This window comes from Carcharodon carcharias, chromosome 5 (assembly GCF_017639515.1).
Source record: "Carcharodon carcharias isolate sCarCar2 chromosome 5, sCarCar2.pri, whole genome shotgun sequence".
Lineage (NCBI taxonomy): Eukaryota > Metazoa > Chordata > Chondrichthyes > Lamniformes > Lamnidae > Carcharodon > Carcharodon carcharias.
In genome coordinates, this window is record NC_054471.1 from 114009981 (window position 1) to 114037894 (window position 27914).

At 41.9% G+C, this 27914-nt stretch overlaps 1 protein-coding gene across 2 annotated transcripts; it reads right to left on the reverse strand.

Annotated features, from left to right (window-relative positions):
• Nucleotides 1-27914, reverse strand: enpp5 (ectonucleotide pyrophosphatase/phosphodiesterase 5). Of its 2 annotated transcripts, none has more exons than XM_041188338.1 (5): nucleotides 27846-27914; nucleotides 10923-11010; nucleotides 8823-9695; nucleotides 5242-5421; nucleotides 1-1067 (listed from the first exon to the last, which is right to left on the reverse strand). In XM_041188338.1, exons 3-5 carry the CDS (start codon nucleotides 9655-9657, stop codon nucleotides 658-660), a joined length of 1425 nt encoding a protein of 474 aa, XP_041044272.1. In that variant the 5' UTR covers nucleotides 9658-9695; nucleotides 10923-11010; nucleotides 27846-27914; the 3' UTR covers nucleotides 1-657. The 2 variants fall into 2 exon arrangements, with proteins under 2 accessions (XP_041044272.1, XP_041044274.1); XM_041188340.1 differs by lacking the exon at nucleotides 27846-27914 and adding an exon at nucleotides 21088-21145.

A 27914-nucleotide genomic window follows, 5' to 3' on the forward strand; every position in this document is an offset into this window, starting at 1 on the left:
GTGTGAGGGGGTGGGGAGTGGGGTGGTATGTGCTCAATCTGGAAGGGGGACTCTTGATGTATGGTGCCCCCCTTCACGCCCGAGCAGGATCGCCTGCTGACCAATGCCCCCACTCCAGCTAACATAGGCCTGTCTGCCCGCCACCCCCACCCCATAAAATTGCAGACAGGTCTGGGTGGGTGGGAAAGCCAGCTGGGAAATTTTATGCCACCCACCCTGGCCTGCAAGACCGTTGGCGGGAGACTGCAAAATTCTGCCCATGATGTTTTAGCTTGTGAGTCCTACCAGTTGCTAGGATGAGTTTTATGTGGTGTTTATAATTGTAATAGCATCATGTAAAATCATTTGAATAAATATTTCTCGAAATATTCCTGATCAAAGTCTTCTGACACTAATACTGTAGTTATCACTAAATGGAATCCCTCCACCGGCAATACTTATTTTATCTGTTAGTAGACTTGATCTACTGCAGCTACTGGACAAACTGACAGACAACAAATTTTCAAAGATCTGCAAAACAACAACCCTGAATTCACATTTAGTATAACTGCAGTCCCTCAGCTAGTTATTACCATTTTGAGATGATAAAGGACAACTAACAGATGACATATTGAAGCATAAAGTTCCACATCAGAGAACAGTTCAATAAATACAAATTTAACTTGACAGCAGGGGTTGAGCCATCTCTCCACGGTGAAAATTCAATCCAGACATCTGGCTTTTTGTCACCCTCTGTACAAATGCTAGAAGAAATCCAACAACCAGTACACTTCCAAGGAGAATACCTAGCCATGCATATGAACTCTGGGTGTTTATTTCATCCTGGGACACAATCTCCGCAGGTGAGCTTTCAGTTGTGATCACTTTAGCAGCAACTAATAATTCCTGTACGTTTTTTAAGGTACCATTATTAGGCATTGGGTCAATTCCCAAAAGGTGGCAAAGTAGTGGATAGAGGTCAACAATGGCTATGTTTTCTTCGGTGAAATTCTTCTTGAAAGCAGGACCATGGGCGATGAATATTGGTTGCATGGTTTTTATAGCGTTATCATATCCATGATTACCCACTAGGAAAGAAAAGAGAAGCTCAGCGGCAAATAATCACAATTTCACATGAGCACTTCATTGCAAGAAATGGCAGAGGAGTTGAATCAATACTTTGCATCAGTCTTCACAGTAGGAGACATTAATAGCATTCAAAAATACTAAATAATCAAGGGGCAAAAATGGGGGAGGAAATAAATACAATAACTATCATTAGAGAAAAAGTACTAGGGAAACTAATGAGGCTAAAGACCAATAAGTCCCCTGGACCTGAAAGGTTGCATCCTAGGATATTAAAATGATGTAGCTGCAGAGATAGTGGATGCACTGGTAGTAATCTTCCAAGAATCCTTAGATTCTGGAAAAGTCCCAGAGGATTAGAAAACTGCCAATGTAACACCCTTATTCAAAAAGGGAGGGAGACAAAAAACAGGTAACTATAGGGCAGTTAGCTTAACATCTGTCATTGGGAAAATGTTAGAGTCTATTATAAAGGATGTAAGAGCAGAGCATTTAGAAATACATAATATAATCAAGCAGAGTCAGCATGGCTTCATGAAATGGAAATGATGCCTAACAAATTTATTAGAATTCTTTGAGGAGGTAACACGCAGGATAGATATGGGGGAACCAACAGATGTAATAGATTCGGATTTCCAAAAGATGTCCGAAAAGGTACTGCACATAAGGCTATTTAATAAGAGCCCATGGTGTTGGGGGTAGAATGTTGCAGGGATAGAGGATTGGCTAGCTAATAGAAGACAGAGGGTTGGATAAGTGGGGCATTTTTCAGGATGGCAACCTGTAACTAGTGGAGTGCCACAGGAATCAGTGCTGGGGCCACAATTGTTTATAATATATATTAATGACTTGGATGAGCGAAGTCATCCAAGTCAGGGGAGATGGTGATGTAGTGGTACTGTCACTGGACCTGTAATCCAGAGACCCAGACTATTGGTCTGAGGACACGGGTTCAAATACCACCATGACAGCTAGTGGAATTTGAATTCAGTTAATCAATCTGGAATGTAAAAAGATAGTCTGAGTGATGGTGGCCATGAAAATATCTTTGATTGTTGCAATATCCCATCTGGTTCACTAATGTCCTTTAGGGAAGGAAATCTGCCATCCTTACCTGGTCTGGCCTACATGTGATTCCAGCCACATAGCAATGTGGTTGACTCTTAACTGCCTTCTGAAATGACCTAGCAAGGTCAGTTCAAGGGCAATTAGGGATGGGCAACAAATGCTGGCCTTGCCACATCCCATGAAAGAATTTTTAAAAAGTGAATGTACCGTCGCCAAGTTTGTGGACGACACAAAAATAGGTGGGAAGCAAGTGGTGAGAATGACACAAAGAGTCTACAGAGGGATACAGACAGTTAAGTGAGAAGGCAAAATCTTGGCAGAGGGAATATAATGTGGACAAATGTGAGGTTATGCACTTTGGCAGGAAGAATAGAGGAGCTGAATATTATTTAAATGGAGAAAGACTGCAGAAAGCTGCAGCACAGAGGCATTTGGGGATCTTTGTGCATGAATCCCAAAAAGCTACCATACAAGTTCAGCAGGTAACAAGGAAGGCAAATGGAATGTTGGCCATTATTTCTAAGGGAATGGAGTGTAAAAATAGGAAAGTCTTGCTAAAACTATACAAGGCACTAGTTAGACCACACCTAGAATACTGTGAACAGTTTTGGTCCCCTTATCTAAGATATATTGGCATCGGAGGCTGTCCAGAGAAGGTTCACTAAGTTGATCTCGAGTATGGACCAACTTTTTTATGAGGAGACGTTGAGTAGGTTGGGCCTGTACTCATTGAAGTTTAGAAGAACGAAAGGCAGCCTTATTGAAACATACAAGATTCTTAGGGGGCTTGACAGGGTAAATGCTGAGAGGTTGCTTCCCCTTGTGGGAGAGTCTAGGACAACAGGGCACAATCTCAGTATAAGGGGTCACCCACTTAAAACAGAGATGAGGAGGAATTTCTTCTTTCAGAGGGTAAAATCTATAGAATCTATAGAATTCTTTACTGCAGAGGGCTGTAAAGGCTGGGTCGTTAAATATATTCAAGGCTGAGTTAGCCAGATTTTTAGTCAGGAAGGGAATCAAGAATTATGGGGAAAAGGCAAGAAAGTGGAGTTGAGGATTATCAGATCAGCCATGATCTCATTGAAGGGCAGAGGAGACTTGATAGGCTAAATGGCCTATTTCTGCTCCTACATCTTAGGGCCTTATAAACTCCTAGGAACAGTTTCTGAAAGATTTTGGTAGAAACAATATCACTTCTTATACATGATAAACAGTTTTTAAAAATTCAATACACATTTGGAATAACTTTTACAATTAACTCAATTTTTTAAAAATTCATCCTTACAGAAGATTTTTGGTTTCAGGAGATCTTTTTGTATTCCAAGATCATTTGTTAACACTTTCAAGCTTAATTTCTTTCATTCTATTGATTATTATTGCTATCTTTATTATTATTCTTTAAATCTAACATGGGAATACACAGTACTCAGTTTTCTATTAGACTGTGAAATTAAAGTGATTGTGCTCAATATCACTTATTTAGCTAACCTTGGAGTTAACTGCAATGTCTACCATTTTTCACAGAGGCATATTTGTGTGCCTGAACATTATGTATGCAAGAAAGAACTTTTATTTTATTCAATCTTGGGATGTAGATACCACTGACATTACCAGCATTTGGTGTCCACTTCTAGTTGCCCTATTGTGGTTTGATACAGCTGAGTAGCTTGCTAGGTTACTTCAGAGGGAAGTTAGGATTCAATCCCTTTGGTGTGAGACCAAAGCTAGATCTAGCCATAAGCTAGACTGAATGGTAGGTTTCAATCTGTAAAAAGGACGTTATCGAACCAATTAAGTTTTACAACAATCACTTTTACTGACACTAGCTTTTCAAGTGCAATCCATATTGATATGTAGACAAATGTGGAAGTACATTTGGCACTACAAAGGTCTCAAACAGCAAATGAATGAATGGCCAGTTAAACTACATTTGATAGTGTTTGCTGAGGAAGCAACTTTTACCAAAATCCAGTGCCATGGGTTATTTTCCATGCATATAAATAGGCAGACATCTGACCTGCAATATGGCAAAGTAGCAGTCCCTCTTTCATACATTGAAGTGCCAGCCTAGATTATGTGTTTAGGCCTTGGTAGTGAATCTTGAGCCCATGACCTTCCGACTCAGAGGTCTGAATGCCACCAAATGAGCCAAGCTAACCCTTAATGACACTCAGTTTTGGGCTAGGGTTTAGTTGAGCAATCAAAAACAACTGTTTATAATTTTTGTCAAGTATGATCCAGCTTAACTGGGTCAAAAGTTAACACTTATGATCGATTCCATAATTCCATTTGGTAGATCAAAAAATACCTCTTGTTACAGGATATAAAGCTTCACTGAAAATACTTACGAACCTTAATGGCACTGGGATTATAAAATAATTCCAAGGGAATCAAATAAAATAGTAAGATGCTTAAAGGGAAATAAAAATTGTGGCCTGGATTTTCACCCGTCAAAAGCCACATCCAGAACTCCTAATCTGACTGGCTCCATGATACGCATCTTTCTCCTCCACAATTTTCATGGTGTTGTGCCAGGTTTTTAAAGAGTCGTGGTTCATATCCCTTCAAAGGAGTCTTGAACTCTAATCGCCCTCGAAACCCAGCAGTCCCTGTGGCTGCCTCCGCACTTCTTCCCAGGTCAGCTGGCCTGACTCCAGCCTGCACCTGCCCACCAGCAATTAAATTCCCGCCTTTGCGGGCACTTTCTCGCAAGGCGGATGGGCCAAGCTGGGAATTTTCTTGACTCCCCATATCCACATCAAGGATGAAAATCCAGGCCTGTGTTAGAAAAATGGAACACTCAAAGTTTTTACATATACAAGTTAATCTGTGCATGCTCCAATATGTATTTCTCTTTTATCCTTGCAGTTTTAAAGACCCCCTTTGTCACAAAATTATGTAATCTTTTCTCAAAGTACTCTGAAGAAGCTAACTAAAAACAGATAATATGCATTTTGATGGTGAAAAAGCATATACTTAGACACAGCAGATGAGATTGTCTTCTTTTTTTGCCACTACCTTACCCAATAAAATGTCTGAAAATTATCCTCACACTACCTTTAAAAGAATTAGCGTTACCAATATTATTAGAAGAAAAATACATACAAGTAAATTTTCCAGTTGTTTTATTTTGATTGATTGTCCAGCCTTCATCTGCCACGGCTATTATTGGTTGAACTCGCTCATTGTGTTTGTAGTGAAAACGATCTGGAATATCCTCCTTCTTGTATACTGTCATATTGGGATGAGCATTCACCAAAGCATTATATACTTCATCGTATTTGCCTGCAACGAAACAAGAACAGTGGTCACATCAGCAGCTTGTGCAGAATTCGTTGAAAATTCATGTTGAAAGATATCTGGAAACTAAATTGAAACACCTGTGCCCAGAGCATCCATAATTAATACTTCTCTGGTCAATGAGGTTTCTGACACACAAAAAAAACTCATCACTAAGTCACCAAGCAAAACCACAGGGAAATCTATTTGCCTGATTTGGGGTGGGGAGGCATTGGGGTTGTGCTACATACAACAAAACTCTAGAGCAGTCACACGATTTTGAATAGGAAGAATCTCAGTCTCCAGTGGTCTACCCTCCAAGTCTCTGAAGACCTTAAGGTTGGTTGGTCATATATCAGTTCTCTGAAGTATTTCAGAACTAACTGGTTTGGGTATCAGATTACCCAACCAACTGCAATGGTTCTAATACAATTTTCTATCACCAGACTTGCCACCTTGGGCCCAGCCCAAAGTGAATCCACTTATGTCCCCCAAGGATAATGGTCACTAGTTGGTTATGATAACTGGCAAGTCTTATTACAAATCAAATAGCAGATATGACGATCTCTTCACAAGTGGAATAGTGGGTAGCATAACACCATAAAATGTGAGTGTACTGTCACTGTCCTGAAAACAGTGTGGTCAGACACCATTATTTTATTAAATGGTAGGTATTTGAAGGTACACACTTTCAGCAGCATTGTTTGTCTCTTTGCAAACCAATTATGCTAAGCACTAAGTCATGGATAAATGAGCATCTTCTCACAACTACTTTCCAGGTAACATCTTCGAGCAGACTTCCTTCCAAATTTCAGACTTCCTTACAAACAAGGTCACTGAATTAGTCTTCAAGGATAAAATGGAAAGAATCTTACTTGATATCTGAACACCTTTAACATTAAATTTTTGTCCTTCTCTTTATATTTCTCCATATCCTTGCCTTTTACTGCTAGAACATGCGTAAAAATTCAATAATCCCTATGTAGTGAAAGCCCCATTTGTTTTATACATTTCTAAGTAATGGGCTTAAACTTTAAACAGAATTGCGCAATGCATTCCCAAAATGCTGGCAAAAATCTTAGAATCTTGTAATAAAACTGGTAGTTGGCTGATTTGATCAACGTACATTAACTAAACGACTGTGACCTTCCTTCATTACAATGGACAGCGTGCAAGGCACAAACCATTTCATGTTTTAGATAACCAAGTTCAATGGATGTGAGTCTTAAGCATCACTTACAGTCCATCCTCAAAATTCAAGTCTCAGATCACGTACATAGAAAGGTCTAACCGACGTTAAGAATCATTGGAATTTTGTTCAACCAGTGCATCAACCGCTTGCATTTATATAGCACATTTCACGTAAAATAACATTTAAAGGATCTTTACTGGGTGCTGAAAAAACACTGAGTCAAAGGAGGTGAGATTAGGAGGGATGATCAACAGCTTTTCCAAAGAGATGGATTTTAAGGAGAACCTTAAAATGAGCATTAGGTGTAGTACAGAAAGATTTAAGATTGGAAATCAGGAAAATGGAGCCTAACTGCTTGTATCCACATTGCTAATGGTGGAGCAAGGAGAGGTGAACAAGAGGCTAGGATCAGATTGTTTCATCAATTTGCGGGATGTGGGCGTCGCTGGCTAGGTCAGCAGTTATTGCCCATCCGTAATTGCCCTTGAGAAGGTGGTGGTGAGCTGCCTTCTTGAACTGCTGCAGTTCACATGGTGTAAGAACACCCACAGTGCTGTTAGGGAGAAAGTTACAGGATTTTGACCCAGTGACAGTGAAGGAACGGCGATATACTTCCAAGTTAGGATGGTATGTGGTTTGGAGAGAAACTTCCAGATGAAACTAGAGTTTAGGTAAGAGCAGGGTTTGTAGGGCTAGAGGATGTTAGGGACATGGAGAGGCAAGGATATGGAGAAATATAAAGAGAAGGACAAAAATTTAATGTTAAAGGTGTTCAGATATAAGAAACTAATGTAGGTCACTAAGGGTTTTGGACCTGACCAAGTTTATGGAGAATGAGGGACCAGCAAGAATAGATACTGTAGCGTCTCAAGATGACAAAGGTATGTCTGAGGTTTTCAGTGGTAAGTTGGCTAAAATGGAGTTTAGCAATGCTACTGAAGGGGAGGTAGGTGTCTTCATGATGGAGACAGCACGAAAAGAGAAACTATGTTCGGCGCTGAATAGGATGCCGATGGTGCAAGCAGTCTGATTCAAATTTGAGAAAGAGGCTGAGAAGGGGCACTGAAATGAGAAACACAGAAGCAATCTGTAACAGAGACCAAAGATGATGTCTTCAATCTTCTCAATTTTACCTGGACGAAAGTGAGACTCAATCTAGGCTGGATGTTAGACAAGCAGTCTGGCAGCAAGGAGTCAGTGGAAGACTCAAGAGATGCTACAGAGAGGGGAGGTAGGTATCATTGTTCATCACAACATGTAAAGAAACTTTGAAAGAAATAGACTGCTTATAATTTTCAATACGACAGCATGTCACAGGCATGTTCAGAAGTAGTGCAATCATAAAGGGCTTTTCTCCTCGCCCAAAATTACAATAAGGATGGAAAACTGTGTGTTAGTGCAATGTGTACACAACCATGTCCTTAATACAAGTTATATTAAGGATTGGGACATCAAATTACCAAAGATTGGCACCGTACCTTTGATTCCCTATACTCCCAGATCCAAAGCTTAGCTGTTCTGCTATATGGAGGCACACATTTTCCAGAGAAAATTTTAAAAATCTGATGAGCATGTCGTCCACAAACCAGCTTATACACAGAGAAAGCTCAAGAAAAGTCCCTCTTGCCTTCTGTTCCCACTTCCTTCCCTCCAACTCTCCCAAAGAAACAAATGTTTACAGTGAAGTCTAAAAATCTTTTTAAAAATTAGGTTTTGTAGTATTCTAAAAAGGTACACATTAACAGAATCACAGAATCTGAGGCACAGGAAGTCATTTGGCCCATCGTGTCTGCACCAGCAGCAGTAGATCGATGAGCCCATCAAACCTGTCCTGCCATTCAATCAGGTCACAGAAAATTTTTACCCTCAACTCCATTAACCTGCATTTGTTTGATATTCCTCAATACCCCAAACTAACAAAAATATCAAAAAACTCAAAGAAATACAAGTTATTTTTAAGCTCCAACATTCCGGTGAATCTGTGGACCTTCCAAGGCCAAAATCTTGCCTGAGATGCAATGGCCACTACTGTAACACAGTTAACTCTGTTTCTCTCTCCACAGGTGCTGTCAGGCCTTCTGAGTTTTTCCAGCATTTTCTGTTTTTATTTAAGAAAATATTCTAATTTGCCTTTGTCAGGTCCAAAGTAGATGATCTCACACTTCTATTCCAAGAATACTAAGTCTAAAGTTTATCAAAAATATCTTTATCTTACCTTTCTTTGGTAAAATAGCAGAGACTGGCGTGAAGTCAATCCATGTGTACAGCTCACGATTAACGTATAGATCCAATTCAATGATCCTGTCCATAGAACACTGAGCCATTCCATGGTCACTTGTGACTATTAAGTTTATTGTGTCCCACAGTCCTGCTTTCTGAAGTTGTTCAACAAGGTAACCAAGCTTTAGATCAATATCAGCAATTACTTTTTCCATGAGCAGGTTTTCAGGCCCTAACTCATGGCCTGAACGATCAGGTTCTTCCCAGTACAACAGGCCAAAATTAACAGGTTCTTTCCCTCTGAACCACTCCATCAATTGAGCCACTCGATCCTCAAAAGGAACAGAGATATTATAGATCACGTAGTGAGTTGGGTACATACCATGTATTTGAACATCAGTACCAGGCCACATTACAGCTCCAGTCCTATGGCCTTGAATCTGGTTTGTAACCCAAAGTGGGTAGGCCTCATCCCACCAGACTGGATCAAATATATCCATTCCATCCAGAGAGAAGGTTTTATTTAAGCCCTGATCATACATTTTATTGGCTACAATCCCATGGTTCTCTGCATATAACCCAGTAACAAGGGTATAGTGGTTTGGATAGGTTTTTGTGATGAAAATATTTGTAACCTTATTTACATGAATACCATTTTCCATGACATATTTGAAGTGTGGTGTAGGAATTCTATGGATGTAATCCCAACGAAATCCATCAAAAGATACCAGCAGCACCTTTGGTTGGTCTAGCAGGAGGGATACAGCTTCAGTGAGAGTGAAGGTAATTACAACCTTCCAAAGGCACACCTGCCAGATGTAAGGTGCCATGGTTGGCAGTTATTTCCTGTCAGATATTTTGGCACCAGCTGTAATACAGAAATAGCATCAATGAATTTTAACCAAAATTGCTTACATCTCAACACTGGAGATCAGCATATTAAAAACTTCCTTTGACCAAAATGTTTCCCACCCAATCTTGAAAGCACTTGCTTGTGTTAGGATTCAGTTCTAGAAGCACATTGATCTCTCTGGTTGCCCTAGCACACAGATCAATTATCATGTCCTTATTGATATAAACTAACTTAGTTCAGATAAGTAAATAGTCAGAAGTAGTAAGTACCCAAGAAATATTTCTAAACAAAGTGGTCACAGACAATATATAGGTGTAAATACATGGGTGAAATTTTCTGAGACCCTTCATCACCAGTGAGGCTCTGTACACAGCAGGCAAAAAAATTGCCAGTGCATTTCTCAAGATTTTCCAAGGATTATTTCACATATAATTTTCCAATAAGCCATCTGCTGCTTGCAAGACCCTTCCCTGCCCAGCATTTGGAGTCTCAGTAGATTTTGCCCATAGTTTACTATTATTCTCAACATGGTTACAACAGAAAAGATTAAAACTGCTCATCAATGTGACTAGGATTTCATTTGTGCCTATTTTAAAGGCAACTTGGCAAGGCCTCTGCCTGGAAAATGCAGAAGCATTCAAATGTGACAGAAATGAGACAAAAATTACAAAGAAAATAGCTTACATTTTCATAACGTCTTTCACAGCCTCAGGGTGCCCTAAAATACTTCATAACTAACTAATTATTCATATGAAATATGGATACTATTGTTAATGGCAAATCAATATACATGCTAATTCAAATATGGCAAGGCTCTTATATACAGCAATTTGACAGATGATCATTGAATCAGTTTTAGTGGTGTTGCTTGAGAGGTAAGGTGTGGCAACACAGCTTAGCATCTCATCTGAAAGGTGGCACCTCTCATGATACTACACACCCTTAGTACTGCACTGCAGTTTCATCCTACATTATGTGATGCAAGTCCTGCAGAGGGGTTTGAACTCACAAACCTACTGACTCAGAGGCAAGGGTACAAACTACTTAGCCAAACTGGCACTTGGTTTTACCATTTCCTACCTGCTTTTCCTGGGTTTCCAACTGGCAGGGGTCCAGAAACCTGGAACGCCCATTGAAAAAAAGATCTTAGGTAGTGGTGCCCTTCACAGTTCCTTAAAAGTGAAGGATCTTATGGGCTAGATTTTGTAGTTAGTGGCAGTGGTTCATTGCACTTACACTTACCCCAAGGTTGTCTGTGACTTTCCACTGGAACTTGCTGTGATTAGAAAGCCATTTCAGCTCAACACCCTCTGCAGTAGACTTGGAACCTCTGTGAACAGAGCAAGCAACTAGGTATCTCATTAGTCAAATCAGACGGAAGAATCTTTAATGAGCAGTGCAGAGTCTGAACCAGGAAGTCTAAGTTAGTTTGGCATTGAATCAACTATTCTATGTACAGAAATGAAGAGAGGGAAAGAAAGACAGAGTTAAGAATAAAAGATAAAAGACTCAAAGAACATTTCTTAAAAATTCGTTAAAACGTTTAAGATCCAAGAAATGTGACTCAAAACTTATAAAAGTTAATTTCAATGCAGAGAGGATGTTTGGCGCTAATTAAGACCGAGCACACTATTAAAAAATCACTAACAGTAGAAAGGACAAGCGCAAACCTTGTCTGGAAAGGTTCATGGGCATACATCACATAAATATAGCAAATTCATGCAACATGTGTTTCAATATAGGATTTCTCAGTGAGATACTCGCATAATACAGCTTCTGGTATCGTGCAGCTTTTGGAAGAGCAGGGAAACCAGGTCCACAATTTCCTGATTTCCATATTTAACTCTTGCTCAGTTGCTGGAAGTTGTTATCCAATTTACACTTTAATTCAATCTCAGACCACTAGTTTTGTGGGTGAAGCTTGCTTCGAATGTGATTGTTTTTAACCAGTGCAAAAGATCACAGAAACTTAAGCTGCACTGAATTTAATTTCTGCTTAAAATTCTGCAATCTTTTACACCAGTTTCACTGATTTCAGGCAAGTTCCACTGACAGTGCAACCAAGTGCAAACTCTGGGCCTTGGCATTTAACAGCAATTAAATTTTGTGGCCTTACAGCAACCCTTTACATCAAATAGTGAGCACGGTTAGCATTTTATTTCTATGGCAAAATCCAGAGCAATGTATGTCACAGCAGCCAGAAGATACCAAAGTTGGCAGGGTTGTGCAATCTTATATGTCTCTCAGGCATGCAGCTGCAACTAAATTTCCTCACCACTCCCGATGCATCTGCTCAATCCTGGGTTCATTCTGATTTTTTTTTTGAAAAATATACTTTATTCATAAAATATCTGTAAGAACATTCCAAACCATTTCAAAATCACCATCACAAAAGTACAATTAGATTCAACTTTTACACATGGATCACAAGGTGCATTAATTCAATCAATGAATATTACAATCATTTCAATATGGTCAATGCAGACAGTCAGACAATGGTATTGGAGTTATCAACATACATCAGGTTGCACTCTGAGGTGCTTCAATATAATTATAATACAATTTGTATTCAATGCGGACATTCATTTTGAGCTGTACAGCCTGAGGGGTTCTCAACAGTTCCCAGCCTCTCGGTGCAATGTGGCAGAAAGGTCTTAGATAGCAACCTTTCCCCATTGCGCCTTTGCGGCGGCTGCCCCAAGCTTTAGTGCGTCCCTCAGCACATAGTCCTGGACCTTGGAATGTGCCAGTCTGCAACACTCGGTAGGGGACAACTCTTTGCGCTGGAAGACCAACAAGTTTCGGGCAGACCAAAGAGTGTCTTTTCACCGAGTTGATGATCCTCCAGCTGCAGCTGATGTTCGTCTCGGTGTGTGTCCCTGGGAGCAGCCCATAGAGCACAGAGTCCTGTGTCACAGAACTGCTCGGGATGAACCTCAACAGAAACCACTGCACCTCTCTCCAGACCTTCTTTGCAAAGGCACAATCCACAAGGAGGTGAACAACGGTCTCGTCCCCACCACAGCCACCTCGAGGGCAACGTGCAGAGGGGGTGAGACTCCTGGCGTGTAGGAAGGATCTGAATGCGCAGATCACATCCAGGGCATGTCAGTTCACTAAGCCTTGAAACTCAACAGGCTCAGCCACCCACTCAGACAGTGCTAGTACAATTTGCACTCAAGTGAAGGGGAGTAAAATCAGATCCACTTTGTTTCTGAGTGTATATATTTGAAATACTAGGAAACTCCAGCATCACTATTCATGGTAAGTTAAAGGAGGTGCTGTGCAATAAGGTCATAAGTACTATTTGATCTTTTGCATTGGTTTAAAAAACATCACACTAGAAGCCAGCTCCACCCACAAAACTAGTGGTCTCGGATTAAATTAATCACCACAGCTAGTTCTCGCTAATTGTGCTCATTAGCAAGCCTTCAAGGACACTAAAAATTAAGCTGGTTCTTGGGCTTGGCCTGAATAGCCAAGTGGTTATGGTACTGGGCTTGTAACCCCAAGGTCAAGAGTTCAAATCTCACAATGGCAAACTATGAAACAATGTAACTTCATCTGAAACAGATGGAAACGTGCTTTAAAAGATTATCAAGAGTTCAAATCTCACAATGGCAAACTATGAAACAATGTAACTTCATCTGAATAGGAACAGATGGAAACGTGCTTGTACTCGAAAGAGTTAAGCTGGTTCTTTTCAGAGAAATCTGAAGAATGGAAGGAGGCCATTTGGTCCATTGCATCTATGCCAACCAACAAGTAGCCATCCAGCCTAATCCCACTTTCCAGCTCTTAGTCATGGCACTTGGTCACTTGCATACCCAAGTAGTTTTTAAAAGATTATGAGGGTTTCTGCCTCAACCACCTTTTCAGGCAGTGAAATCCGGATTCCTACCACCTTCCAGGAGAAAAATATTCCCCTTGAATACTCTCTAAACCTACTCTTACCCTAAATCTATGCTCCTTTGTTATGGACCTCTCAAACAAGGGGAAGAGGATATTAATATCCGGTCTACCTAGACCCCTCATAATTTTATACACCTTAGTTAGGTCTTCACTCAGCCTCCTCTGTTCCAAAGAAAACAACCCAGCCTTTCCAATCTTTCCTCATAATTAAAATTCTCCAGATCAGACAACGTTCTCGTAAAGCTCCTCTGTAACCTCGCTAATGCAATCACATCTATCCCATATATTGTGCTGACCAGAACTGCACACAGTACTCCAGCTGTGCCCTTTTTATGCTAGGAGCATAACCTCCCAGCTCTTTTATTATATACCTCGGTTAATAAAGGCAATTATCCCATCTGTTTTCTTGACCACCTTATCTACCTGCCCCAATACCTTCAGGGATCTATGGACGGGCTCTTCAAGGTCCCTCTGTTCCTCTACACTTCTCAGTATCCTACTATTTACTGTATTCCCATGTCTTGATAGCCTACCTCAAATGCATTGCCTCACACTTTTCCAGATTAAACTCAATTTGCCACTGTTCCGCTCCCCCTGACTAGGCAATTGACATCTTCCTACAGTCTACAACCTACTTCTTCATTACCAACCATGGCCAGCTTTTCTCTCATCTGCACACTTCTTAATCATACACCCTACATTTAGGTCCAAATCATTGACCTATAACCGCAAAAAGCAACGGACCTAATACTGACCCTTGCCGAACACCACTAGAAACAGCCTTCTAGTCACAAATGCACCCATCGACCATTAACATTTGCTTCCTGCCTAAGCCAATTTTGGATCTGACTTGCTACTTTACCTAGGATCCCATGGGCTTTTACTTTCATGACCAGCTTGCCATGTGAGACCCTATCAAAATACACAGGAAACGGGGGGTCAACATTTCTCACATACTCATTCAGGCAAAGTTGTGCCCTGATAGAGCCAGAGTTTAGGAGAACAAAATTGTACAATATCTCAGCTTCTGATATTCAGAATTGTTTCCAGTTATCTCAAAGAAAATCAGCCAATTTTCAAAGTATGTGATGCTTCACCAACTAGCAGTTGCACATATCAGAAAACCATTGTATGCTTCCAGTGGTTCTCCATACAAATTTATAATTGATTAGCTGATCTGGATTAGACCTGTTATTCCACAACAATTAAAAGTTTTCAGATCTCAAAAAAATGTTACAGAAACTGGCAATTTGGCCCACTGAGTCTGCAAACTTAAAAACAATGATTAATTTACCTTTATGTCGTGAAGCTATTAATGTATATATTATTTTGGAAATATTTTCCTTTTAAAACAAAGGTTTAGTCTGTGGGTGTGTCTTAATTGGATTAAAGCCAGTTGGCCTGGGTGCTTTGATGTGTACTAGTTTTGATATGTAAGAGAGATAGCATGCATTTGCATTTTTTTTTAATAGAACATTCAAGAAGTAGGGTGAAAACGGACACCTATCCACCAGCTACCAAGCAATATGTTTATATTACTAATAAAGTTGGTACTATGAAAGGGATTTTATTGTTAGAGAGGTTTAGTTCAGAGGTTTTTGATACAATGAGAGTTAAAATTCAACGGGACTGGTAGGTATAACTTCAGCAGTTTTTAGGTGTGCAGGGCAGAGGCAATGTGAGATCAAAAGGCAGCTGTAAACCTCCAACTCTCTCCACAGGAATCAAAGTGAAAAGAATCTAATTTTGAATTTGTAAGGTGAAAATGCATTGCCTGGTGTCTGGTTAAATCTATGGGTTGCTGTTGCCTTAATGGAGATTAGTTTGGGACTTTGTTAAAAGTTATGATATTAGTAATTTGTAGCCATGTATATATATGTTTTAATCTGTGTAAATTAATAAAATGTTTCATTTAGTTTAATGCAAAATCTCGTGAACTCATCATCCGATTCCTGAATTTAGGGTCACATCTCAAACATGACACTTAAAATTATAGGTTATGACAATGGTTTAAGTTTCCCTCTGGGATTTTAAACTAACTCAGCTGTACCAACTGCATCAGTCATAACACTTTAAAACAATGTATTGACTCTGCTTCAATTATGGTTTGTGGCAGAGAATTCCACATTCTATCGTGTCTCTGTGTAAAGACACATTTTCTATCATTCTTTTTGTAATCACCTTAAATTTTTTCCCACTCAATGGTTTAACGTGGTTGCGAAATGCTATATGTTATCATAATCCTTTAAATCACTATTAAATTTCTATCAGGTCACCCTTAACTATTTCACTTCTACTGAAAGGAGCCATAAATTCTCAAATTCTTTGTATAACCATAAATATTTATTCATGGAAATACCCTAAGGAATCTTCACTGCACCTTTCCCATTGTTTTAAATCTTTCCTCTAATGGGATATCCAAATGTGTACACAATAATCTCACTATGACATAACCAAGTCCTGTACAAGTTCAACATTACTTCCTTGCTTTTATACTCTTTACCACTAGATGCAAAACCAAAGGCTGTTTTAATTGACCTTACGTATGTGAATTAAAAAGGGTCTACAGCAAAGATATAGGTCATTTAGCCCAACTGATCTCTACTGGTGTTTATCCACAAGCCTCCTCATGTTCCTTTTAGTTATTCCCACACTTCCCATCTATTCCCTACTCCCTCATGTAAATATCAAACCTTACTTTAAATGCATGAATACTTTGTGCTTTAATCACTTATTCTAGCCACTCTGTATCTAAAAAGAATCCTACAAAATCCTTTATTTGATTGGTTAGGGGTTATGTTATATTTATGCCTCTTTTTATGAACTCACATGCAAGCCAGAGCTGTTTTGTCACATTTCCTCCACCAAACACCTTCACAATTTTAACGACCTCCATCACGTCCCTTCTTATGCAGAGAAAAGATCACAAGCCTGTTCAATCTTTGCTGACCATTGCATCCTCTCAGTTCTGTTAACATATACCCACACTGCCACTGTTGATGACTTCTGTAGCTATACAGTAAAATCCTTGTTTTCTTCTACTGCATTAAAAAGCTTACCATTTAAGGTGGATTTCTTTACTCAATTTAAAAAGGTATTACTGCATATTTTTCTACAATCTACTACCAAATCTGCCCATCCTATTGATATCCTCCTACAGTCATTGCTACCTTCAAATTTGGCACTCTCCTCAATCTGGCATCATCAGCAAATATCTATTTTTGACTCAATTCCCATGTCATTTATATATGCAGCAAATACCAGTGGTCTCATGCTCCTCTATGGAACACCACTCAAAACACTTTGCTACTCTGTGAAACTTCCTTTTACTCTTAGTTTTCCTTCTCTGTAATAATCTCTATGCTCATTCCTCTAAAATCATCATTGCCATGTCTCTTATGCACAGCAATTACTTTTTACACCACACTCTCTCTTCCCTTCTTGAAGGTATGAAGTAAATGCACCAATATCCAGTCCTCTGGTCCCTGGGCAGTACTTAATGGAGACTACAGGGGTTTTGCCCACTGCTAGAGACCTCGCAAGAGCACCGTGTCATCTCTTTTCTGGAAGGCCCGCCGAATCAATTGCTAATCTAGGAAGGAAGCAAGGGCTCTAGGTACAGAAGTCCCGCACTCCGATTGGCCTGCAGCTCTCAGTGGCCAGCAGCTATGCTTGCTCAATAGCCCCACCAGAAAGACGGTGGCTGTTGCCAGTACACCCACGTGAGCCCTAGGATCGCTCGGAAACCCAGGCATAGGTGAGTGATGGTGGGGAGGGTTGCAGGGTGGGGGTGGTGAAGGTGGATCTCAGTGGATTCCCCCTCATCACCCATATGGGGGTCCTCAATCAGGCATGGAGTGTCTTTGAACAAGGGACCACTCCCTTCCCCCACCTCCCCAGGGGACCACAAGCAACCCCAGCAGGGTTTATTTCTGAGCTTCCCGCATGACGAGTCCCCAGTCCACCACTGGGTGAATTCCAGCAGTCAGCAGGGTGAGGCCCTTAACTGAGCATTAATTGCACCTTTCCTGTCACTGACTTAATCGGGACAGTGGCAAGAAGGTAGTGGGATCCTCACCTAGCAGCCTCCCACACAATTAAATGCCCCACCCCTGCCACCAAACTCTTCACATGGGAGGGCATTAAATTCCACCTAATACTGGTAGAATTGGTGGCAGAAAGTAGGAAACTAAAGACCAGTTAGTTTAAAGTCTGTCGTTGGGAAATTGTTGGAATCCATTATTGAGGGAGTGGTAATGGGGCATTTGAAAAGTCAAAATGCAATCCATCAGAGTCAGCATGGTTTTATGAAGAGTAAATCGCGTTTGACTAATTTGCTAGAGTTCTTTGAAGATGTGACAAGCAAAGTGGATAATGGGGATCCTGTAGATGTAGTACATCTGGACTCCCAGAAGGCCTTCGATAAGGTGCCGCACAAAAGGTTAATACACAAGATAAGATCATATAAGAGTTAGGGGTAATATATTAGCTTGGATAGAGGATTGGCTAACCTACAGAAAGCAGAGAGTCGGGATAAATGGGTCTTTTTCTAGATGGCAAGCTGTAACTAGTGGGGTGCCACAGGGTTCGGTCCTTGGGCCCCAACTATTTACAATCTATATTAATGACTTGGATTCAGGGGTAGAAGGTACTATAGCTAAAGTTGCAGGTGGGAAAGTAAGTTGTAATGAAGAAATTAAAAATTTACAAATGGACATGGACAGGTTACGTGAATGAGCCAAAATTTGGCAGATGGAGTTTAACTGGAGGGATAAGTTTGAGGTTATCCATTTTGGTTGGAGGAATAAAAAGGTGAATTATTATTTAAATGGAGAGAAACTTCAGAATGCCTCAGTGCAGAGGGAACTGGGTGTCCTCGTGCATAAATCGCTGAAAGCTAGTGTGCAGATACAGCAGATAATAAGGAAGGCAAAGGAAATTTTGGCATTTATTGCTAAAGGAATAGAGTATAAAAATAGGGAAGTGTTGTTGCAACTGTACAAGGCATTGGTGAGACCACATCTGGAGTACTGTGCATAGTTTTGATCCTCTTACTTGAGGAAGGATGTAGTTGCACTGGAGGCGGTTCAGAGAAGGTTCACTAGGTTGATTCCAGAGATGCGGTGCTTGTCTTATGAGGAGAGATTGAGCAGTTTAGGCCTATACTCGCTAGAGTTTAGAAGGATGAGAAGAGATCTAGTTGAGGTATATAAGATGCTAAAGGGAATAGACAAAATAGACGTGGAGTGAATGTTTCCCCTTGTGGGGCATTCTAGAACAAGAGGCCATAGTTTTTGGCTAAGGGGTGGTAGATTTAAATCAGAGATGAGAAGGAATTACTTTTCTCAAAGGGTCGTGAATCTGTGAAATTCACTACCTCAGAGTGCAGTGGATGCCGGGATGCGGAATAAATTTAAGGAGGAGACAGACAGGTTTTTAATTAGTAGCAGGTTGAAAGGTTAAGGGGAGAGGTCAGGAAATTGGAGTTGAGGCCGAAATGAGATCAGCCATGTTCTGTGAAAAATGAGACATTGGCTGGGATTTTCCAGCCCCAGTCCACTGGCTTTCGGCAGGACTGGGTGATAGCAGCAGCTGGCGAAGCCATAAAATCCCACCCATTATTTAGGAGCACTGCCATTCCCTTACCTTCCATTACAAACTCGTCTCCTTCATTTCTTAGTGGCCTACATTGACCTATTACTACTAATGCCTTCATAGAAGACTTTTATTTCTGTTATTTATATTTTTAATGCTGACTTATAGCTTTCCCAATCACCCTTTCTGTAGATATTTTTTGTTGTCTGCATTTGCCCTGGCTTTTGTTTTATCTGCCATGTCATCCCTAAATGTTTTTCTTTTTAGCTTCAAGCTGGTTCTGGTCTCTGCATTTATCCAAGGAACCCAAGTGTCTCATACATTGCCTTTTCCTTATTGAAATATACTTAATTCGTAACCTATTCATCTCCAATTTAAATATTTCCCATTATTGTTCTGAAATTTCTCCTCCATTTGCAAGTTTCTTTTTATCTCATTATAATTTGTTTTTAAATGCTCCTTTTCCTTTTCTATTCTTACATTGAACTTAACTTAAGAGACAGTGATGACAGTATAATTATGTCCTATTAGGTCAACTGCTTGCTATGCCTCATTATCCAGAACTAAGTGTTTTTTTTTTAAAATGTGCACATTGCTAGCAAGGCCAGCATTTGTTTCCCATCCCTAACTGCCCTTGAACTGAGTGGCTTGCTAAATCATTTCAGAGGGTAGTTAAGATTAAAGGGCAGTCACATGTAGGCCAGACCAGGTAAGGATGGCAGATTTCCGTCCCGAAAAGGACATTAGTGAACCAGAATTTTTTTGTAACAATCAATGACAGCTGTCATGGTCACCATTACTGAGACGAGGGCCAGGATTTTCCGGTTCCCACCCGAAGTCAATGGACCTTTGGCTGGTCCGTCAAGTTTTCTGTCCCCGATGATTCCCATGGGCAGGACTGGAAAAATCCAGCCTAGCTTTCAATTCCAGATTTACCAACTTAATTTAAATTCCACCAGCTGTAGGGTAGGATTTGTACCCATGTACCCAGAAGCATTTGCCTAAACTACTGGATTACTAGCCCAGTGACATTACCACAACTCCACCATCTCCACAAGTTTTGCTTCATTGGTGGTAACATTCTGACAATGAAAACAATTCTGAATACAATGTTTAAAAAAACATTCATCTTTCTTAATTTCTTTTCCCTATCTCAGTCTATTTTGGGATAATTAAAATCTCCCATAATTATTAAATTATCGTTAGTATGAACCTAATTTGTTTACAAATTTCATCCTCAATTTCCTTTCCATCATTCAAGTGACTTGACCATCCCATGCTGGGATTAAGGTAATCCTCACCTTAAATCAAAGTACCACAAAATAAACTTGTTAGCAAAATTGAAGCCCATGAGATTAAAGGGGCAATGGCTGCATGGATACAAAATTAGCTAATGGGGGCATAAAGCAGAGGGTAGTGCTGGATAGTTGTTTTTTTGACTGCAGGGAAGTAAACAATGGTGTCCCACAGGGGTCAGTATTGACACCACTGCTCTTTTTTTTCTAAATATATGAATATCCTGATCTTGTGTACAACGGCATAATTTCAACGTTTGCAACAGTTATATGAAACAAAACGCAAATGCATTAAACAATGAGACAGATAGAAACAGATTTCAGGAGGACATACAGAGCGGTGAAATGAGCAAATACACGGCAGATGAAATTTAAGAGGTGTGAAATGATTCATTTTAGTAGGAAGAATGAGGAGAGGCAAAATAAATAAATAGTACAATTATAAAGGGGGTGTGAGAATGGAAAGACCTGGACACCCTTTGAAGATGGCAGGATAAGCTGAGAAGACTGTTAAAAAGGCATAAGGGAACCTTGGCTTTATAAATAGAGGAGGGGGATACAAAATAAAGGAAGTAATGCTAAATCTTCATAAAATTAGGCCTCACCTGGAATGCTGTGGTCAATCTTGGGCACCACGCTTTAACAAGAATGTCAAGATCTTGGAGAGGTAGCAGAGATTTACTATGGTACCCAGGATACGAAATGTCAGTTATGTGGAGAGATAGAAGCTGGGGCTGTTCTCCTTAAAGCAGACAAAGTTATAGGGAGATTTAATTCAGTAAAGTCAACACAGATTTGTTAAGGAAAGTCATGTTTAACTAACTTGCTGGAGCTTCTGAAGAGGTAAGAGAGAGGGTTGATGAGGGTAATGCTGTTGATGTGGTGTACATGTACTTCCAAAAGGCATCTGATATATTGCCATGCAATAGACTTGTGAACAAAGTTATAGCTCATGGAATAAAAGGGACAGTAGCAACATGGAAATGAAATTGGCTGAGTGACAGGAAACAAAGAGCGGTAGTTAAAGGATGTTCTTCGGGCTGGAAGAAGGTTTGTAGTGGAGCTCCCCAGGGAACTCAAGCGTCTCATGCCCTTGCTCTTCCCGATATATATGTGGTTGACTCTTAAATGCCCTCTGAACAAGGGCAATTAGGGATGGGCAATAAATGCTGGTCTAGCCAGCGACACCCATATCCCATGAACGAATAAAAAAAATCGTTGGTGCAGTGCACAATTTCAAAATTTGTGGATGATTCGAAACTTGGAGGCATCGTGACCTGTGAAGATAGTGTAGAACTTCAAAAGGACATAGACAAGTTGGCAGAACGAGGGCAGAAGTGACAGATGAAGTTCAATGCAGAGAAATGTGATGTGAAGAACATGGAGGGGCAATATAAAATAAAGTGTACAACTCCAAAGTGACTGCAGGAACAGAGGGATCTGGGTGTATATGTGCATAAGTCATTGAATGTGGAAGGACTGGTTGAGAGCGGTTAATAAGGCATATAGTATCCTAGGGCGGAGTTGTACCTTCTGGAGACTAAGTGCAGTGGCGGGCATGTTTCACAGTGCATTTCTCACTTGCAGCAGGGCAGGAACCCGCAGCTGAGTTTATTAATTATGCATCAGCGAGTAGCTCTCTGAATCATGTGGCGGAGCGGGCACTGATTCATCCGCCTCACCGTTACCTAACGGGGTCGAAGATCCGGGCACCATATTGAAACACCACCAGAACACATACATTACTCTCAGCAGGTAAGCTGGTTGTCAGGAAACATATAGGAATGTCTCCACCGAGGAAGAAAGCTGCACTGAGATTCAGCCATGACTCCCTTGAAGCGCTCATCCTTGGAGTCCGCCAGCACCAGGGTGTCCTCTATCCGAGGAATGGCTCTAAGAGGCCCACAAGCCTCACCCTGCAAGTCTGGGAGGTGGTTGCAAGGGATGTCAGCTTGTCGGACACCCACCCGAGAAATGCCATCCTGTGCAGGAAGAATGATCTCATTCACTCTGCCAGGGTAAATCAACCTTCAACTCACTCCAATCTCACACTCTCTTAATGGCATCATGCACTCAAAGGGTTACACTGCTCAGAGATCTCACACAATTATTTGCAGGGGAGACATCAGCACTGATTGTCTCACAGACACTTTAATAACACCAGCATCTCATCTATCATGCTGCACAAACTCCATCATCAGCCCTTACTGGGGAGGGCTCAGCACACACAACAGGCATGCATGCTTCCCAACCTCTCCCCCATCTCATTTCATCACATTCCATTTCATTTATCTTCATGCAGACCAAGCTCGCCGACAACCGCAGGGTCATATCCCAGGGGAGGAGGGACGACAGACGTCCAGGGCTTCACCCATTTTAAGGAGGGTGCCGCCAAATAGGCAGGCAAGGACAAAGATTGCTCCTGTGGGGAAGGCAAGATCGGCCTCTCCCGGCAAGCCAGCACAGATGAGCCCTCCATGAGTTGATCACATCCTGATGATCACATTGAGTGACATGCAATGTTGTATTCCGCCTGCTTATGAATGATATCCATCTTCTCTCTCTTAGTCACCAGCAGGTCCAGACTGACCACCAGAGTTACCATAAGCCCCAGCCCGCCTCAGGGGAGGATGCTGAGGGTGCATCAGAGGAAGAGCTGTCACTGCATTCACCTGCACACTCCACCAGCACAGACATTCACCCCCTTGGGTCATGAATCTAGATTAGGCTCAGGGTCACATTCTGACAGGTCTCCGCAGCAGGCAGAGGCAGTGACAGCCCAGGTCTCTGGCACTCAGATAATCAGGCATCCACTGAGTCTGAGTCAGGTGATGAGCTTCTGCGAGCGACCGTCTCTAACATGGTGGAGATGCAATGACAGTTGGAGGAAAATCAGGTACAGCTGCAAGAGGCTAGAGCAAAGGGTGGAGGAGTCCATTTGTGTTCAGTCTGATGTCGTGGCTCCAACATGCCAGCACTTCGAGGTCTTCATTGGAAGGACGGTGGCCACCTTGGTGATCTTGGCCCAGCAGATTCCTACTGGATTTGAGCTCGGGCCTGCACTCCATCGCATTGGTGGCATCCAGCAGTGGCTAGGTGACAGGATTGGGATGGGGGGCACCGTGACCTCCCTCCAAAACGCCTTCTCCTCATGGAGTCAGGCAGGGGCCCCTCGGGCACACACAGGGAGGAGGACCAGCAGCTGGAGACCCCGGGGCCATCCACCCAGGTGACTCTAAGAGCAAACAGCTCTTTCCAATTCCCTCTGCCTGTGACCCCATCACCTCCAGCTGTGCAGGCAGAGGACGGTGTATCTGCCCCACAGCAGGACACCCAAAGTAGACTGGGACCCTCCAGGTTTTGGCCTTCTAGAGGATGCTCGCCAAAGTCATCAAAGACAACAGGGCACAGTAGTCAGCAAGCTCTGCTGCGCATGTTAGGGATGCACCTTGATATAGCGGTAGGTTTAGAAAAATGAAGAAACTTTGACAACACTTCTGGGTCATGGGTATTCAATCACTGTATATATCATGCAGCTTTGCAAAAACATTTGCTGCTCATGAGAATGGTCTTGTCATCTGAACGCGTCACGCATGTGCATCTATGTGCCCTCTTATTGCGAGGATGAGCTATGCTCTCAATCAGGGTTCCTTTGTGAGCCTCACATTTATGTGATGTGTGGCTGAGTCATAATAGTTACCTGACCCTTATGTAATATCAGGGAGATGTGTCAAACTCTTTACTGGAAGTGTCTGCAAAATGCGTTAGTAACCTGTACTTACAACATGTAGTTAGATGTGCTCAATTGCCTTGGAGGGTTAGCTGTATATGTTTCGCAAAATAAGATGGCCATCTTCATTGGTAGTGCCAAAGCACAAGACCTATTGCCATGATGGTCTCTCCAACCATGCATGCACCTCAGTATCCACGAAAGGTTTCTCATTAAGGTGGCAACAACTGCATCAGGTCCTTTGACGCAGCATTTGCGCTGCTGTGCTGACTTTCAATCTGCAGAGAGCACGGATACAGGGTTCAGCATTGATCTTTCCGAAGATTAGGTAAATTATGAGGGTTGAAGATGCAAGTCTGAATGCTGAACTTGCTCTCGCTGTTACTGGTTGTAAAGGCTTTTCAGCGCACTGATATGGCACTAAGGGACAGAAACAATGTGGCTGTGTTCTGTTACTTGCATCTTACTCTTCCTGGAATCTTGTGGTTATCAGTGTGGCAAGGGCACATCTTCCACATCGTGCTTCTTCAATGGCATCTTGCCGTGGAAGCTAGCCATCATCTCCCTCTTCAAATTCCTAGCCTCCCTGCTCTTTATCATCCAAGGAGCTCTCAGACTTCTCCATGTCTTCCTCTGGCACGGGATCCCCTTTGAAGCACCAGGTTGCGAAAGGCGCAACAGACCACAATTATGTGGGACACCCTATGTGTAAAGTACTGCAGAGCCCCACCTGAGTGGTCCAAACATTGGAAGCACATCTTCAGGATGCCAAAGGTCTGCTCGATGATGGATCATGTCGACCTATGCATTGCATTATATCTCTCCTCCGAGGCACTCTGAGGATGACGCATGAGTGTCACAACCCTTGGTTTGAGCGGGGTACCCCTTATCTCCAAGCAGCCAGCCCTGTAACCACTGAGCCCATTCGAATAAATGAGGCACCAGTGAGTGACTCAGGATGTGTGAGTCATTGGAATTCCCAGGGTACCTGGCACAAACATGCATGATGTGCTTCTGATGATCACACACCAGTTTAACGTTCAAGGAGTGGAACCCTTTCCTGTTAATGAACATCAGGGGCTGCTGCCATGGAGCTGTCAAAGCCCATTGTGTGCAATCAAATGCACCCTGTAATCTAGGGATGCCTGAGATAGCTGCAAACCCCAGAAATCTAGCAGCCTGGCTCGCTTCATCGAGTGTGAACTTCACATAATGATGAGCCTTACTGTAGAAGGTATCCATCACCTCCATGATCCATTTATATGCTGAGGACTGGGAGATGCCGCATACATCCCTGTGGATCCCTGGAAGCAGTCCACGTCCAAATGCAGTAAGATCTGGACAACGTTCAAGCTTGGGCTGACAAGTGACATTCATGCCACCTAAGTGCCAGGGAATGACCATCTCCAACAAGAGTGAATCTAACCATCGTCCCTTTACATTCAATGGCATTAGCATCATCAACATCCTGGGAGGTTACCATTGATCAGAAACTTAACTGGACTAGTCATATAAATACTGTGCAGGTCAGGAACTAGGAATCCTGCCGCAGTTAACTCACCTCCTGATTCCCCAAAGCCTGTCCACCATCTACAAGGTACAAGTGAGGGAGTGATGGAATACTCCCCTATAGCCTGAATGAGTACAGTTCCAAAAGCACTCAAAGTTTGACATTATTCAGGCCAAAACAGCCTGCTTGATCGGCACCCCATCCACAAATATTCACTCCCTCCACCACTGAAGCACAGTAGCAGCAGTGAATATATGCCCGCCTGGAGTACAAAGGAACTCAGTGAGTAGACTAACCCTACAGCCCCACCAGTGTGGCATCTCACTGGTATTGGTGAGAAACAGGAGCAGCACAGTTGTCATGAAGTCACGAGCGAAGTGAAGGCCGACAGCCGCACGCTAATTATATCTGATCCTGATTTAGACCAGTCTAATTTCCCACTGGCATGGCACGTAATTGGGAGGGGGAACATGATTCCAGCAAGTAGCATTTTTAATGAGCATTCATCACATGGTAATGCATGTAATTGGCGTTCCTGACCTGGATCAGCAGGAAACCAGACCCATCACCAGCCCCAAAAGTGTTGAGGGGAAAATTCTGAACTGATTTCCTGCCGGCTGGATTCAGATTTTTGGCCTCTTTCTAACCTTTCCACACCCGCCCACCACAAAACCCACTACTGGGAGGACCAGAAAGTTCCATCCTAGACTTTATTGATGGGGGCACAGGAGGTTAAGTTGAACTTTTATAAGGCACTAGTTCGGCCTCAGCTGGAGTATTGCATCCAGTTCTGGGCACTGCACTTTAGGAAAAATGTGAAGACATTGGAGAGTATGCAAAAAAGATTCATAACTTCAGTTAAGAAGATTGATTGGAGAAGTTGGGACTGTTTTCCTTCCGGCTGAGAGGAAATCTGAGAGGTATTCAAAACCATGAGGGGTCTGGACACAGTAGATAGGGAGAAACTGTTCCCACTCTTGAAAGAATCAAAAACGAGAAGGTATAATGTAACTGGCAAAAGAAGCAAAAATGACAACTGGGCAAAAACTTCACAAAGCAAGTTGTTAAGGTCCAGAATGCACCACCTTAGAGTGTGAAGGAAGGAGGTTCAATCAAAGCATTCAAAAGGGCATTAGGCTGTTATCTGAAAAGGAAGAATGTACATGGTTACAGGGAGAAGGCAGGGAATGGCACTAGGCAAATTGCTCATTTGGACAGCTGGTGTAGACATGATGGGCTGAATGGCCTCCTTCTGTGCTATAACAATTCTGTGAGGTGCTCAAAATCATAAACAGTTTTGATAGAGTATATAATGCAAAACTATTTTCAGCAGCAGACAGTCAGTAACTAACAGACACAGATTTAAGGTAATTAGCAAAAGAACCAGACCTGACATCAGGAAAATCTAAATAATTACACAGGAAGTTGTGATCTGGAATGCACTGCCTGAAAAGTGGGTGGAAGTAGATTCAATAATAACTTTCAAAAGGGAATTTGATGAATACTTGAAAAGGAAAGATTTGCTGGACGATGTGGGACCAGCAGGGGAGTGGCAATAATTGCAGTTATTTAAAAAGCTGCTACCACCTCCTTCTTTACTGTATCAATCTATGTATGATCTTGTTTGGATCATTTTATATTTAAATCCATACATGTTAAAGCTAAGTCGTCTCAAATTATTCCTGGCATTAGAACGATACGTGGGGACTCTGGAATAAGGCCGGCCCTCCAGCCCAGGTGGCAAAATAATAAATGTTATTCCGCATTTGACCCTGCAGTGCTGTCATTTATCGGAGACATGCGAGAATTAAGATCGGTGAGATTGAAACCCATTGCAAACCTATAACTGATCTGCAAGTCAGATGGGCTGACAGGTCTGAGGACCCATGGCTCAAATCTAAAACGAACCTGAATAAATAAGATGCTGCTATAGAAAAAAATTTTACAAACATACTGAGAAAAACAAAACCGCACCGTCTCCGAACACGGCCAAAAACCTGCCAGCGGTCGAGATGGAGGGCGGGGGTCGGGTTGTGGGAAACTGGACCAAACTTCGGTTCCCGAGCAATTCCTCGGTGTCTCGGTGCCGATGGTGAGCGGCCCCAGCCCGCGGTAATGCCCACCTGCTGCTATATTGTGGAGGTCCAGACCTCTGAAGCCGGTTTATAGTCCCAGTCTCACCCTCCGACCTC